This window comes from Diceros bicornis, chromosome 12 (assembly GCF_020826845.1).
Source record: "Diceros bicornis minor isolate mBicDic1 chromosome 12, mDicBic1.mat.cur, whole genome shotgun sequence".
In the NCBI taxonomy this organism is placed as follows: Eukaryota; Metazoa; Chordata; class Mammalia; order Perissodactyla; family Rhinocerotidae; genus Diceros; species Diceros bicornis.
In genome coordinates this window covers 70467402-70483668 of record NC_080751.1, presented here as the reverse complement: position 1 = coordinate 70483668, position 16267 = coordinate 70467402, and the positions used below count along the sequence as shown (strand labels likewise).

The 16267-nt window shown below is 35.3% G+C and overlaps 1 protein-coding gene across 2 annotated transcripts in view; it reads right to left on the bottom strand.

Moving 5' to 3' along the window:
- Positions 1-664: 664 nt before the first annotated feature.
- The window catches only part of YWHAQ (tyrosine 3-monooxygenase/tryptophan 5-monooxygenase activation protein theta), a 37923-nt gene continuing 22320 nt past the window's right edge, over positions 665-16267 (bottom strand). For both annotated transcript variants that reach the window (XM_058551832.1, XM_058551833.1), the window contains exons 3-6: positions 6965-7088; positions 4234-4397; positions 3492-3587; positions 665-1750 (exon numbers count right to left, since the gene is read on the bottom strand). In XM_058551832.1, coding sequence (XP_058407815.1) covers positions 1691-1750; positions 3492-3587; positions 4234-4397; positions 6965-7088 — 444 coding nt within the window. In that variant the 3' untranslated portion in view covers positions 665-1690. The remainder of the gene's footprint in view (positions 1751-3491; positions 3588-4233; positions 4398-6964; positions 7089-16267) is intronic.

Sequence of the window (16267 nt, the reverse complement as noted above, 5' to 3'; positions counted from 1 at the left end):
TCAGAAAACAAACCAAGTGCAAATAAAATCTTGTTTCATAGTCACATTTTTGGAGATAAAGGATAATCCTACACAGCTTAATTTTTCAGATTATCTTCTGACTTGAAAAAAATTCTCAAGTCAACACTTAAGACAAGTTATATATTTGTCTTGTATATACTTGTCAAGTTATAAGACAAGTATAACAGCCATTGTGATCATAAAAAATCAAAATTATCTGGAGCTAACTAATGGTACAACTGAAATGTTTAGAAAAAGATTTGAAAACTAAACAAGTAAGGTACTCTTGAACTCTGACATTCTGTTTGAATATCCAATGAAGCATAAGTCTAACACCAGCCAAAGCACTCACAATCACATAATTAACTCTTCTGGTTTTAAAATGTCCACTTTATTCCATATAACACTTAACTAGATATCATTTACATCTAAGGAAGAGATGGCTCACAAAACTGATCTATGGTAAAACACTAACTCTAAGAAATGTCGTCCAATTTTATACATTTCCAGGCATCCCTAGACAAGTGTATCACAATGCAGAAATATGGGTATCACTACTACATTTTACATAAGGTAAAAGGGAAGTATCATTAAAGTTCAGAAAGTAGTAAATTCACCTGTCTCTTAAAATATGAGTATGCAACTGTTACAAAGCCATAGTAAATGGTTTATAAAATGTACTTTTATTTTATGTTACTCTGCTGTTACATAGGGCATAACATTTTCACAAGGCTTTTCTGGGACTACAATCAATGATTAGCAACACACAATAGTGGTCCAACTCTCTAAATAACAATCACTAGACAAACTGGACACCCTCTCACATGTGCACAAATCTGCATGGAAAAGTACTAAAGTTTTAGACTTGGACTTGTGTACTTCAATTTATTTCCCCTTTCTAGTGTATTAAGAAATGACATGCACTTTAATTTGCCAAAAGCAATGCTTGTATTCTGGCAGCAACATGCTACTTCTATTACATAGTAAAGTGAATACCAGAACTACAAAGGCAGGAGGTGTAAGTGAATTTTTATTGGGAAGGGAAGTTGTCAACTTAAACAGCAGCAAATGAAGAGTGAATAGGAAACTCCCTGTTGTCACAGATACACAAGACCTCCATCAGATATGATACAGGAGGCATTTCAATTTTCGACCCCCAGCCCAGAAACGTCAAATGCTTTTCCATTCAATCTAATACTTCTGGATTCCTACCGAAAAGGAATACATTAAGAGCATGGGAAAGTTGCTTACTGAAAGGAAACCCCTGAAGAAGAGTAAGAGAGGGAATGCAGAAATTAAGAAGTTATGTAGAACACTCTTTAAATTGTAATTAACTACATTTTCATATCTTCACAGTAATACAAAACACAGTCACTTGCAGAACTGGTTCAGATTACTTAAATACCAGATATATTTTTAGTCCTCTACATAAGTGTTTGGAAGTTACTTATGTTTATATGAAATGAAGCTATTAATACTTTTCTACAGCAGTAACTGCACACCAGGAAGGCCAAGACAAACACAAATCAAGGAATGGAGTTTTCCCAAAGCTGCAGTGTGAAAAGACTATAAACAGTTGATTCCATACACATGAATGGGCTTCTTTGCTATAGGAAATCCAAATGGAATAAGGAATGGAGATGTGTAAAAAGGTTTCTTGAGGGGAAGAAGGACGATACCCTGTATGCAGTTAGTTTTCTGCCCCTTCTGCTGCATCACATTCTTCTCCTGCACTGTCTGATGTCCATAACTAGAAAAAAAAAGCATCATATTAAGTTACTATTTCTACACTTGAGAATTATATCAAGTCCTATTGTTATATCAAAATGTAATTTTGAGAGTGGTAAATTATTCAAACAATAGAGACTATGACTAAGACTGGAAGTTATATTTCTCAAAACCCCAAATACCATCAACTCCTCCCAAAGTGTATTCTGTAGACCTTTCACTATGCATATACAAAATGACACACACATATACACTATTTGAGTATGTTTAAAGCTTATTCTTTAACTTAAAAGTACTATAATTTCAGAAAAAACAAGGTAATATCCTTAGAATTTAATGTCCTCTCCATTCTCAGCAGCCCAAGGCTCTTCTTAAAAGCACTAATAAAAGATAATTTATGAGAGTAATGAGACAAAAAAATTTTTATCAGCAGAGGGAACCATGGTCATAGTAACGGTGTCCAAGTATCTGAAGGGCTATCATGTAGAAAAAGAAGCAGGCTTACTTTGTGTTGCTACAGAGTTAAATGGAGGAGTGGGTGATGTCAGTTATAGGGAAGCAGCATGTGTGTATGAAGGTATATAGAGAGGGTTCTTGAATTAAATAGGATGTTAAATAAAACTGATCTCCAAGCATCTCTCTAATTTTAGGATGGAATGATGAAGTGAAGAAGGAAATAGTCAATATATATTGACTATAATCAATAGCTCACAAAATGGACTTCTATTAGACCAACACCAAGACGCTACTTGCAATTTTAGAAAAGCTAGAATCTTATATAATATAGCTCCATGGTATAGCTGGGAAGAGGTATAATTGCTCAGTTTGCTTTTCTTCTATAGAAGCTATTTATGCTGATCATTCTTCTATTGTTACCACACAACTGCAAGGATTTCTAATGGCTGGGAATGAAGTGTCTTCATAATTTCCCTGTTCAGCAAAGTTGAACAGATATGGCGCTGATATACATATAAAAAAATCCTATTTAGCAAAAGATAAAGCATCAAACTAGGGGGCCGGGAAAACGACACTTATATTAAAAGGTGTATTCTCTTCTCCCACATTTTGTCGAAGGTTTTGACATATCCAATTTACTTGAACCTATAAAAGAATCTCAATAAAGCTCAACCTGTATTTTTTCTCCATTACATTTCCCCTCAACATCTGCCTATCCAAGAAGTAGGGAGAAAAAAAAAAGAAAAAACATATTTAAAAAGACAAACAAGCAAAACAAAGGTTTTGGCCTAGAGGCAGAGGGGGACTAAACTGAGGTGCAAGTTTTCTCCCTATCAAATGCCTGTAGAATATCATGTACAGTTCACAAAGTAAAATTTTATTGGCATAGGGCACTTCACATGATTTTAGGAAAGTTTAGATACCTACATAGTCCCTAACTTGCTATAGCTGATTTGCCCAAAGGAAGAAAATACTGAAACCACATAAATTGCATTAACATAATTTATCAACATCTTCATCCCAATGAATTAGTCAATGATGTTACTATTAAGAGTTCCTACGATCTTAGTACTTTCTCAGGAAGGTCTGAAAAAAAATGCCTATTCAACTTGAACACCTGCCTACAAAGGAACAGTTGTCCTATACAAAATACTAACGAGCACTTAATACTTTTATTTATGTGTCTATATATTCATTTTCTAAGAGAAAGTGTAGCTCTTATATAACTGCCCCAAAAGATACGGAGCCCAAAATAAAATATAAGTACTGCTGTTCCTGAAAAGGAAGTAAAAGAACGAACAACTCACTGTTAGGTTGTCTCTAAGCAACTGCATGATGAGCGTGCTGTCTTTGTATGAATCTTCATTCAGTGTATCAAGTTCTGCAATGGCCTCATCAAAAGCCTAATAAATAATAATATCCATGGTAAACAATATTTGCATTGACATAAAACTGGTTAGTTTACAATTACAAACCATGGGTGAACATCCACTTTATGTTCTACCATCAATTAAAAACAAAACTCAATGGAATCATTTCCTCAGATTCTCAGTTTAAGAGCTTATGATTATGATCCGAAACTTATAAACTTATATGCACTTAATCAGTAAACAAGCATTTCTTAGTTCTTTCACAAGACACACAGCACAGAAGCTATACCTAATACACTTCTTGCAGGCAAGAACCAGTATTTATTTGCAAAAACCTCTCTGTACTCTCCCTTTTTAAAACACTTTGAGGAATGCAGCTACTCTAGCAACCAAACCCAGCAGGCATTAGTGTCCAATCCTCCACATTTCTATCTAACTTTTTTATTACTCTGACCATTATGCTCTTTAGACAGATATTACTGTTATAACCATAGTTGGGAGAGAGGAAGGTGTTGAGGGGTAATGGTAGGTTGTCATAACGATAAGAAAAAGGAGGAAATATCCAAATAAATATAGTAGAAATCATTCCTGGATATCCAAGTAAAATACCTAGAAATTAACATACTTGTTATCTCAAAAAACCTTAGCTAAAGAAGGTGTTTCTGGACACACATCTTACCGTTTTAGCCAGCGTGCAGGCAAGCTCTGGGTTATTAAGGATCTCATAGTAAAATACAGAAAAGTTAAGAGCCAGCCCCAGGCGGATTGGGTGTGTGGGTTGCATCTCTTTCTTGCTTATATCAAAAGCCTCTTGGTAAGCTCCTTGGGAATTATCTATTGTTTCTGTGAAGGGAAAAAATGAAATAAAAAAGCATGGTACTGAAAATATCCATCAAGTATACAGCACATTAACACCTTTAACATATGATACTAGCTCTTGGTAGAACAGAGTTTTCTCTGTAGCCTTCTTTTAAAACCACGGTAGCAAACCAAAAACATTTTCTTGTACTGGGTATTTAAAAACTAGTTTACAACGTTGTTTGCTTATAATCAGCTTAATAAAAAAATCATGAGATGGTATATAAGACTTTCCCACCTCTGGGGCTAAAGCAATTTTCTTCTTTCACGTCCTTTAATTTTATTACTTGGAAACGCAGCAATTAAACATAATTTGGCTGATGGGGCCGGCCCCGTGGCACAGCGGTTAAGTGCGCGCGCTCCGCTGCTGGCATCCCGGGTTCGGATCCCGGGTACACACTGATGCACTGCTTGTCAGGCCATGCTGTGGCAGCATCCCATACAAAGTAGAGGAAGATGGGCACGCATGTTAGTCCAGGGCCAGTCTTCCTCAGCAAAAAGGAGGAGGACTGTCATGGATGTTAGCTCAGGGCTGATCTTCCTCACACACAAAAAATAAATAATTTGGCTGATATTTGTCAATAATATCTTAATAAAGCTGGAAAAAAAAATTGGCTGTAATACCCATTCCCAAAATAATGAAAACACTTTACAAAGATCATCACCACCAAAACCTCTGTTTTTGTGATGTATTTGTAGAAACAATACTGATCCTTGGTATTAAGACATATTTGTGAAAGGCAATCTAAAAGTGTCATATATAGAACAAAATCTGCTCTGCCCAGAGTTTGATTATTGGCCTGATAAAAGTGTCATCTTCCTGAAAAAAACGTTCAGGAAGTATTGCCAACACTAATCTGATTATATCCATGCTCTGACGTTTTCTAAGTGAGGCCACTGGCCCATTCATTACAGCCATAGAAATACTGACAACAGAAACTAAGTTATCCCTTTACGGCCTGAATGTGTGCATTTTCCTTCCTCTGAAATGGCACACTTATTGATCTAAACATGGCTGGTTTAGCCCTCACATACTAAGGAGCTCTGGCTGTCTGGCACATATGGAAGCACTTCAATGAGTAGTAGTAAAGTGTCTCAGCTCCTAGGCTGTAAATACAGACTATCTACAAATCCCAGACTCCTAGAGTATTCTATGCATAGGACTAGAAAATGCCAATGAGCCAAAAAGGTTAATCAGATTAATGGTGGAGCTATGTCCCAATCTCCCAAAGACATCCCTTTGACTTGATGACGTTTAAATGTTCAGTTCTATGCAAATATCTGTCCTGTTCAATTTTGCTTATTTGTATGGCAACAGAAATTATACATCAATAACATAGTAAGTTTAGTATACAGATTTTGTTCCAGAAGGGCACAAGAGTCTTCTCTTTTTTTTTTTTGAGGAAGATCAGCCCTGAGCCAACATCCATGCCTGTCCTCCTCTTTTTGCTGAGGAAGACTGGCCCTGAGCTAACATCCGTGCCCATCTTCCTCCACTTTATGTGGGACGCCACCACAGCATGGCCTGACAAGCGGTGCGTTGGTGCGCGCCCGGGATCTGAACCCAAGCCGACAGCAGCAGAGTGTGCGCACTTAACCGCTATGCCACGGGGCGGGCCCCAACAGTCTTCTCTTTATATCTTCAATTACACTGATATTTGGAATGGTAAAACTGTCTCACTTTCAGTTAATAACTCTGTGGGGGTAGGAGATCATGGTAACTATTTGTGGGAGTACACTCTTTTTGGATGGGGCAAAATTAAAAACAAAATAATAAACTTATTGGAAAAAAATAAGGAGTTAAGTGATACCTCTACCTAGGACTTGCTTGATAAATTTGGTAGCAGGCACATACACAGAATTGGATAGGACCTATATTATACTCAGCTACCAATGCTCCAGAAGATAACTCACTGTTAATATATTTACTTTTTGGTTTTTTAACAATCAAGTTTCAGCAATTTAGCTACTCTTTTCCCATAGCTATGTTTTCTATGACAAATTATATACTCTCATCTCACTTCTCCTCCTCAGAAATTTGGTTATATATAATTAGTAGTTAACGTTATGATCCTTCAAAATAGGTAGTAGTTAAATTAATATGTCAAATAGAAAAAGTACAACATCCTGTTTCTATATTCTATATGTAATTTCCAGTTATCTTAAGTTTCAAGGTATAATGACACTAAAGGCCATGGGACACAACAGAATCACTCAAAAAATATGTAAAGAACTCTGGGGCTAAAAATATGGTGAACCAAATTCTAAAGCATAAAAGATGAAGCCTGTTTTTTAATATCATCTTATCAGAATATAATCAGAGAATTTATGAGTTTAAATTTTTTAAAGGGTACATAACATAAATTCATGACTGTATTTTCATTTTAGAGAACATAAGGTAACACTATTAATTTTCTTTATACATAGATTCCAAGATGTTTTGTAAAGTTACAAAGGGCCTGAAGACTACACAGACTATTGTCATAGTGTCCCATTTATCCTCCCTTCCTTTTTTATCTTCTAAATTTAACTCATAAACCAAATATACTTACGTTTTCGATCATCACCACACGCAACTTCAGCAAGGTACCGGAAGTAATCTCCCTTCATTTTCAGATAGAAGACCTTACTCTCTGGATTAGTTGCATTGGCTATTAAATATTTATCCAACAATTCCTGAAAGAAATAAGATAAAACAGTAGGCACTAATAAAAAGCTATTTCTTTACAGACAAGAATTCACAATAACATGCATTTGAATCATTAACTACCACAGTAACTCTACACCATACCACCCTGGACTTGAAGCACAGGGTTCAGGTGATTGCCATTAGTTGAATGCTTTGGCTCATAGCAAGTTATAATTTCTAATGATAAAGCCAGATTACACCAAACACTAATCAGAAGCAGCCTGTCTGTGCACTCATCCATTCACTCAGCAAGCATTTCCTGATACTTGCTAGATGCCAGGCACCCTATTTGACCACAGGGGATATAAGACAACACAAGATAAGATCCTTGCCCTCAAAGAGCTCACAGTCTAATAAGAAAGGGGTAAGTACACCATTAATTGTACACTAGGCATTAAGAGATCGTGAATAAGGGGCTACGGAAGCATAGAGAGGGAGTATCTGGCTCTGCTGGAGATGGCCACTAGTTAGAGAGGCTTCCCTGGGGAAGGGATATTTGACTTGTCAAGAAGGAACAATAGACATGCAGCAGTTAGAAAATGAGGATGTGCAATCACTTAGGGAGAGGAAACAAAATGTTTAAGATATCAAGAAGAGAATAATTACAGAACAAGTAAGTCATTATGGCCCAGAGCAAGGCTAACTCGGCATCCTCTGCAGATTAATGCCCTTCCAAAACAAGGTTAAGTCCAGGGATGGAGAGTAAGAGGTCTAGAAACTCATATAGCAATTTGACAGTCAGGTCTACTGTATACTACCATTTTAAAAAACTGGGTTAGTATTTAAGTATGTCTTTTATCCCCCATTTCATACAAAGAAATGGGCACTTGATCCAGTGAGCTGGTGCTTCTCAAACTGAGATATTTATACAAGGTGTGCTGACAGTATAAAAAGTCACAAAAGACAAATATGGTATCTTCTTGGACTATCAATTTTACTCAATGCTAAGTAATTTAAAAATCTTTTTGAATTAAAAAATATTACAGAGTAGAAAAAAATTCTCATAAAATTTTAAGATACTAATACCTACATCTCTCATAGGCTTGATTTGGGAGTAAAAACAAATAGATGTAAAAGCATAGGACAGTGTCATATATTAAGTGCTGAGTAAATGTTAGAGATAATCAGCCAGCCAGGTGTTCCCACTCCTCCACCTAGGTGCAAAGTTTGAGAATGACTGATACAAGCAAAGTGAAACTAGTGAAAAAATGATTATGCTTACATTTTGGAAAAATAGCCACAGATATTACCAGTTAATGTTATATAAAAATACAAACTATGACATAAAATTGGTAAGTTTGGAGAATAACCCAGTAAAACTGTTTTAAATTCACATAAATATACTACTGAAGAAATAAAAGAAGGTTTATGGATAAGAAAAAGCTTAGAAAATGCAGTTCTAACTCAAGAACTTTCTTGTTATTTATCTGATTTAAAATGGCCCAAACAAAATGCAATGATTACATCCATAAATTATTTTAAAGGAAATAAACAGAAAACCATTTAAAATATTTTAAATCCTTAAATTTAATTTTCACAAAATGTTTAGGTTAAAAAAAAATTTTTAAGGGTCTGAAGCGCAGGGCAAGTTAAACTTAATATTACAGTAAAATGACATAACTAAGCCCCAGAAGTTTACACATTATAAAAGCGGCAAGTATCAAAATTGAGGCTTAAATTTGGAAAGTTGCTGGGCCAGAAATGCAGGAATAGGTGTCATTAAGGGCGACACCCAAATGCTAAAAGTAAGTGTAAAAACAAATGCTGCTTCCTCATCACCATGCTCTTAAGTGGAAAAATAATCGAAGGATCAGATTGTAATAATTTCTTCTGTTTAACATCACCAATACAATTTTAAGTTATTAAAACAAATCTGAGAAACTCTTTCCCAGAATCTTAGACAATCGTACTACTTTAATTTTTTTTCCTCTAATACCATTTTTATATATCATGGATGACTTTCAATTTAAAAACTATTTTTCTAGGGAACACCTGAATTTAAGGTTTTTGTGGGGGGCAGGGGGCAACAGTGAGACGGCCACAAAAAAGTTCACTTGCTTCTGAATCTCAAGCTGACTCACAGTCATTGCTATCTATTTTTTAAAAAATTAAGAGTGGATTCTGAGAAGTGGGATCAAACAATGCAAACACAGTATTTACACTACAGGAACCATCACCTCTGCTTGTACCATACTAAGGAACTATAATAGAATGTCAAATAAAGTGCCTCTGACTTTTCTTGTTCTCCCAGTGAGTCAGTCAATTAAGATGAGATCCCACAGAAGATCTCCAAAAAGGTGCCAGCTCTGTTAAAGACATTATTTACAGTCTCAAAAAAAAAAAAAAATAGTCGGTACCTTTAAAACCTAGCACTTTGTGATTAAATGTGGTAGAAGTGTGGCAGCAGAGGCTGAGAAAAGTGACTAGAATGAGGTCGTAGGGTGAGGTAAGAAATGTGATTCTAGCACTAATCCCTCCTTAGTCACTGGAGCCAGATGTGGGCGTGCTCACGAGGACTGTCCTACTACTCACTGGCACACTGGCCTTCCAAGGATTCCGAAAGTTGCTAACCAGATACTGCATTAGTAACTACACAGCCACTTATGAGCTAACTGTAAACTTTTCTTTTCCAAAATTATTAACTTTGATTACTAGTTTGCATATAGCCATTACGTACGATTTACAGTGTTGGCTTTAATAAAGTGACTTGTGCATTACTTCCATCCTGGAGTTTCAGCCAGGTATCATGGTTCTTTGTCAGATGCCACTAGCTCTCTGTGAAGGAAACAACAGGTACAGAATAATTCTGTCTTTCCATACGCTATCAGTAGTAGAGATGTATATTTTAGCCCAATTAAAAGACAATGGATTTAAAGTATATAGCCTAGGTGCACAATGTTTTTGTAAAAAAATTTTAAATTATATATACAAAAAAATCAATACAGATCAGAAACAAAAAACCAAAATGACAAGTGGCTCCCTTAATAAGAAAATCTTTCCAAATAAAGTCACTGGAGAGAGGAAGGGAATCAATTTTAACATTTATACAGAGTTAAAAGCTCCCCCGCTAATTTCTCCTGTATGTTATTCTTGTCAATTAAGCAGGAGATCCCTTTTTTAACTCTTTAACCAGCAAGTCTTATGATCCTGAGAGGCTTGGAGAGTTAAGATTGGGGCTCCCTCCAGCACTGACCGTGTTACTTGGCTGAGGGGTAGAATCCAAGTAGGTGCATTCCTTTTTGAGAATCTGAGAGATCTGTAAAGAAGTCAGTGTACTTACTACCCAAAATTATAAGATGGACTAGTAATTGAGGACATTCTAGACCACAGAAACTCAAATATGAGCAAAACCAGAGGAAAGAATAAAGTTATTATACAGGTCACATTAGGAGATGCTACAGGACCTTAGAATAAGCTTAATCTCAGAAAAATAGGATGGGAATAACAAAGAGGATTATATCACAAAAGCTGTATAGAACTATATAAGAAATGAAATTGTCAAGAAATAATATTGATGCAAATTTAGTATAGTTAACTATTTTTCTTCAACCCCATGTCTTAGAGAAAAGCTAGGAAGAATAACAAAACCCCAATGCTAATTCTATCTCTAGGAGTGAATTATTTTTGCTTATAATAATTCTACTATCACTTCAACAGCTTTTCTAAAACAATTCATTTGGCTTCAGTGGTAATATTTCATGGCATGCAACAAACTAAAATAATATTTTTGTCTTAATTTATTTAAAAGTGATTTCTGTTTTACAGACAAAATGAGCTGTTGTTATCCTTCATTATATAGCTTATTCTTTATATACAAAACTGATTTATTTAAGAGAGTAGGTAACTGATGAAGAACCTTAAAATATAAGGAAAATAATCAACAAGAAATAAAAAATGTTCTAAGGATTTTCAATTTCCTCTCTACCAGCTTATTGAAACTCATTAATAAAACATTAACATGTTCAATCTCTAACTTTAGGGTACATATATCAGTCACTATCCATTTATTTTTATCAGTTTAATCAGCACATATTACCCAAAAAGATTACACTATATTCATTCCTCAACAAATATTCAAGTGTTCAATATGTGCCAAGCCCCATTCTAAGGACTTTATATGTATTATTTACACACAAAAAATCCATTATGAGGGGCTGGCCTGGTGGCGCAGCGGTTCAGTGCGTGCGCTCCGCTTCAGTGGCCTGGGATTCCCAGGTTCGGATCCCGGGCGCACACCGACGCACCGCTTGTCAAGCCATGCTGTGGTGGTGTCCCATGTAAGGTAGAGGAAGATGGGCATGGATGTTAGCCCAGGGCCAATCTTCCTCAGCAAAAAAAAAAAAAAAAAGGAGGATTGGCATCGGATGTTAGCTCAGGGCTGATCTTCCTCACACATACACAAAAAACCCATTCTGACAATTTTACAAATGAATAAAATCACACTGGAGTCAAAAACTTGCCCAAAGTCATACAGTTAATTAAACGGAGCCAGAATCTTAAACTAGAGTTAGCATTTCTAAGTACTACCCTATGGAAAAAAAAGGTTAATACATATCCTAAAACGGAGCACACCTAAGAGAGAGAAGGCTTTGGCCTTAAGTTAGCCATTTACTTTAATTAGTAAAAAAAAAAAAAAAACAAAACAAAAGAATTAATATTATACAGGGCAATATTATTGTTTAACAACTGGAACATTTATCTAACAGTAAGAGCTAACATCCCAACTTCAAGTATTATATATAGTACAAAGAACCACTGACATAATATGTAAGAAGAATAAAGCCTCCAGAAAATACCCATCTCTTAATTAGGCTGGTTACCCCAAGAGATTGAAATCAAAGTAAAATTCAAGACTCAAGAAGAAAGTCCTAATTCATGTGAGCTGACGGGTGGGCTGAGAGGACTTTTCAGAGGCTGTATATGATAGGTTGGAATTATAGAACAGGTCCAAGACAGAGGAAGATCAGGGACGAAGTAACTTTGGGTTATTTCAGAATGTATGACTTTAGATTATTATTTATGAAACTGACTTTTGTGATTAGCTATTGATCTTGTTTGTGGCGAGTCACAGCTTCTCAAATCTGTTTCCGTAGCTATATAATGAGAGTATTATGATCCAAAGGACTTTTATTCTCAGAAATTACCATTCTATTATGAGTATACCAACTGAGGTTAAATCTCATAAAGGATTGGTTGCCTTAATCAAGGAGGCAATCAACGAATCACCTATGATGTGATCCAAGTTGATCATATATCAGACATCATCAATTCATCTATGGAAATATTTTCTACCATTAATAAAATGAATACGTTGCATAGTTAATTGTCCTTGCATTATTTTAAAATATTACTGATTTAGAATGTTAAGGCAGAATCCAAGAACGGTGATTCCTGAACCCCTACTCTGGTGCCCAATTTAAAAAATGAACTAAGGAATAAAATAAAAATTTTCACCGAGATGGTGGCCAATGACCAATGTGACTGATCCCAGAGGCTGTGTGATTCAGCTAACATCACATGACAGATGAAATCAGAGCTCAAACTCAAGTCTCAAAGCCTATTCAGATCTTACTTCCTTTTTTATCCTCAAGGCTAAAACTTCGTACTTAAGCCTATACCAAATTCCAAACCTCTATAAATAAATAAAAAAATGTTTAATAATGAAGTGTACCAGAGGAGTAGAGTGACTATATGTCCTGTTTTACGCAGGACAGTTCCCAGTTTAAGCCCGCAGTCCCAGTATAATTACTAATGCTATCTCCTTCATTCTTAGAAGTATCCCACTTTGGAAGATATATAATCATCCTGCTGGTAAGGTACTAATCATAATTCAGAGTATTATTTCAATATTTAAAAGGTAAGGAATTAAACTTCTTGCCATACCATTTAATGTTCATATGAAAGGTACTAGAACTTTTAGGCACGCTCTGAGAACTAAAGGTGATGCCGTATATTCCTAAGAGCAGTTCTTTCTTTGAAACTTTTTTTTTTTAAGAAAAAGTCACCTATGTGTCAAAAGAACAGATATTAATTCAGACAACCAGTTGTAAATATTAACTTCATTAATGCCAAAAGAAAGAAATCAAAGCAACTTTAGCAACCATGCTGAACTTTTACTTTTTAAATACCTTTGCTGCCCCTCCTCTCCTCAATTGTCCTTTAAGATAATTACCTCCTTTACAACTAATATTTTACGCCTCCTTAACTATCCTAAAATGAAATTAGTAGGTAATAATACATCTATACACAATTTTAAAATATAATGTCCTAATTAAGATATAAGGGAGAAATAAAATTTGTAGTATAATAGTATGTATTTTAATATGTACATGTTCACATGTCTAAAGTGTAAAACATAATGTAGTCAGATGTTCGCCTCTAAGAATCACAATGAATGCAAGAACCTTCGAATACAGACTTGCACAGTCTGTTCCAAGATCATGAACAGCCTGACCAGTCAAGCTACCACAAAACAAAGTACATAGTAACTGTGTTCCTGGTTAATTTTGTGTGCATTAAAACCATGAAAAAATAAAACTTTGTGTTTAAATGTAAAATAAAATTAGGTTTGGGCCTCAGATAATTGCAAATAATTTTCTACCTAAATAAATGAGCAGCTGGACAATTCCTTATACAGGACTGTAGGTCCACACATTGAGGGATGTCTAGCATCACTGATCTGCACCCACTCCAGTCAGCATTGCCCTCTCCACGCCTGTTCAGAAACACTGGGTGGGTTAAAAACATATACCAAAGTCTTATGGGAGTGCAAACGAAATAATTTTGTTAAGGAATTGGAAGAGTTTTTCTTAAGAAGGTATCAAGTGAGCTGTGCCCTAAAGGGTAAATAGGATTTCACAAATAGGCAGAAAACAGGAGGGAAGAAAACATTCCAAGGCAGAGAGCCAATGGCACAGGAAAAGGCACAATTGCACAAATAGGTGGAAAGTCACTGAAGATGATAGTTTTTTTAAAAGGAAAAGAAAGAAATGCAAAAAATTTTTCCAATCACCAAGAGTACGTTTTAGAAAGGCACCAAATTTCACAATATTCATCATGAATTACATTTGAACACCTCAGTGGAATGAGTCCTAGGCCAATAATGTGGTTCTAGAGTCTCTGTCTAGAGCAAGTTCCTTAATTTCCTCTTCTATAAAATAATCAAAATACTCTCCAGTTTTAATAACCTATGCTAATTCTAAGGTACTAAATCAAGAGGGCAACCTGTGAAGCAGATCAACTTCTAGATAAAAATGTTTCCTTAATATTTTTCATTCACAAAATTCTGTATATGGCATGTTAAGCATTTAGCACAGTGCCTATTGCATAGTAAAACATTATTTGTCAAATGAACATCAGCCATGGCATAGCAACATGCCAAAATGGACACAACAGCAATAGAATTTCACTTATCTGACTACCTTAAAATGTTACAGTGCTTTTCTTGAATTATTTTTATAATTCTTTTATTTTTTATCAAAGTAATAACATGCAATAGTTAACTATCACTCTAAAATTTCTAAAGAAAAATAATCATTTCCCCATTTTGTTCTCTATTTCACTCCTTCAAGCAAAAATTTTTTTTTGAAAAATCATTACCTCATACTGATAGCTCCAATTCAAATTCAACAGCACAGGATTCTTCCTCCCTTACTTGTATGTTCTCTTCACATACAAGACGACTCTGGTTTCCATTAAAATACTAGGTAATACATGTACATCACATAAAATTCAAAATTTGTGAAGAAGTTTCTCTCCCTTTCCTGGGTGCTGAGACATCCATTCTTCCCCTCCCCCAAGGCAATCATCATTACTAGTTTCTTGTACATTCTTCCAGATATTTACTACATGTTTTGTTCTACACCTTGCCTTTTCCATGTAACAATCCCTCCGAGATCATTCTATATCCATATATGTATAACTAACTGCCTCATTCTATATGTAACACTGCACAATATTCCACTGTATAGGAATACTACAATTATTTAATGTCTCTTCTGATGAACATTTAAGTTGCTTCAAATCTTTTGATATTTCCAATAATATACCAAATGTACACTTGATCCTTAGGATAAATCGTTAAACTGTCCTCCGTGGGGCCGGCCCCGTGGCTTAGCAGTTAAGTGCACGCGCTCCACTGCTGGCGGCCCGGGTTTGGATCTCAGACGCACACCAACGCACCGCTTCTCTGGCCATGCTCAGGCCGTGCCCCACATACAGCAACTAGAAGGATGTGCAGCTATGACATACAACTATCTACCAGGCCTTTGGGGGGAAAAAATAAAATAAAATGCTGTATATAAAACTACTTGAATAAACTGACTCATATTTAAATAATAATAATAAAAAAAAAACTGTCTTCCCTAGAGGCAATTTCAATTTACATTCTCATTAGCAATGTATGACTGTTCCTATTTCTCAACATCCTTCTGAACCCAGGGTATTATCAAATATTTTTTAAAAAACTCTTCCAATAAAATAAGTGAAAAATATCTCACTATAATTTTATTTGCAATTTTCTAATTTGCATATTATAAATGAAGTTGAACACTTATATGTCCTTTTCTATTAAGTGTTTATATCCTTTGCTATTTTCCTAATGAGTTTTTTCCTACTGATTTGTAGAAACTCTTTATATGTTAATGATATTAGTTCATTTTCCAGATGTATCTCATATGAACTTCATGTATTTAAAGATTGTCTGGCAATAAAATTGTAATTACTAATATTTCTCTAGTATGTTAAATCAGATGTAAGATTACCAACACTTCTGACCAACATGAGAAGCACAAATTCGATTTTAGCACAAATGAAATACGTGAACAGAAGACTTGTAATTGAAATACATGCCTGAATGTGTGTTTAGTGTATTACCTGACCATATGAAATGGTAACACATTTTAAATGTTACCTGAATAGCAGTTTCTCAGATTAAAATACACATGCGTGAGCAAATACACATCCATGCAAAATAGACATGCGTGAGCAAATACACATCCACGCAAATACACACACGCACACACCTGTGCACATACACACACACGCACACACCTCACTCACTTAGTATGAAGTACTTAAGAAATTTATGACTCATCATCTTAAAATAGATGGGTAGAAACATGACTATCTGGTTCTGGCAATACAGTAAGACTGAGCAGACTTTCCT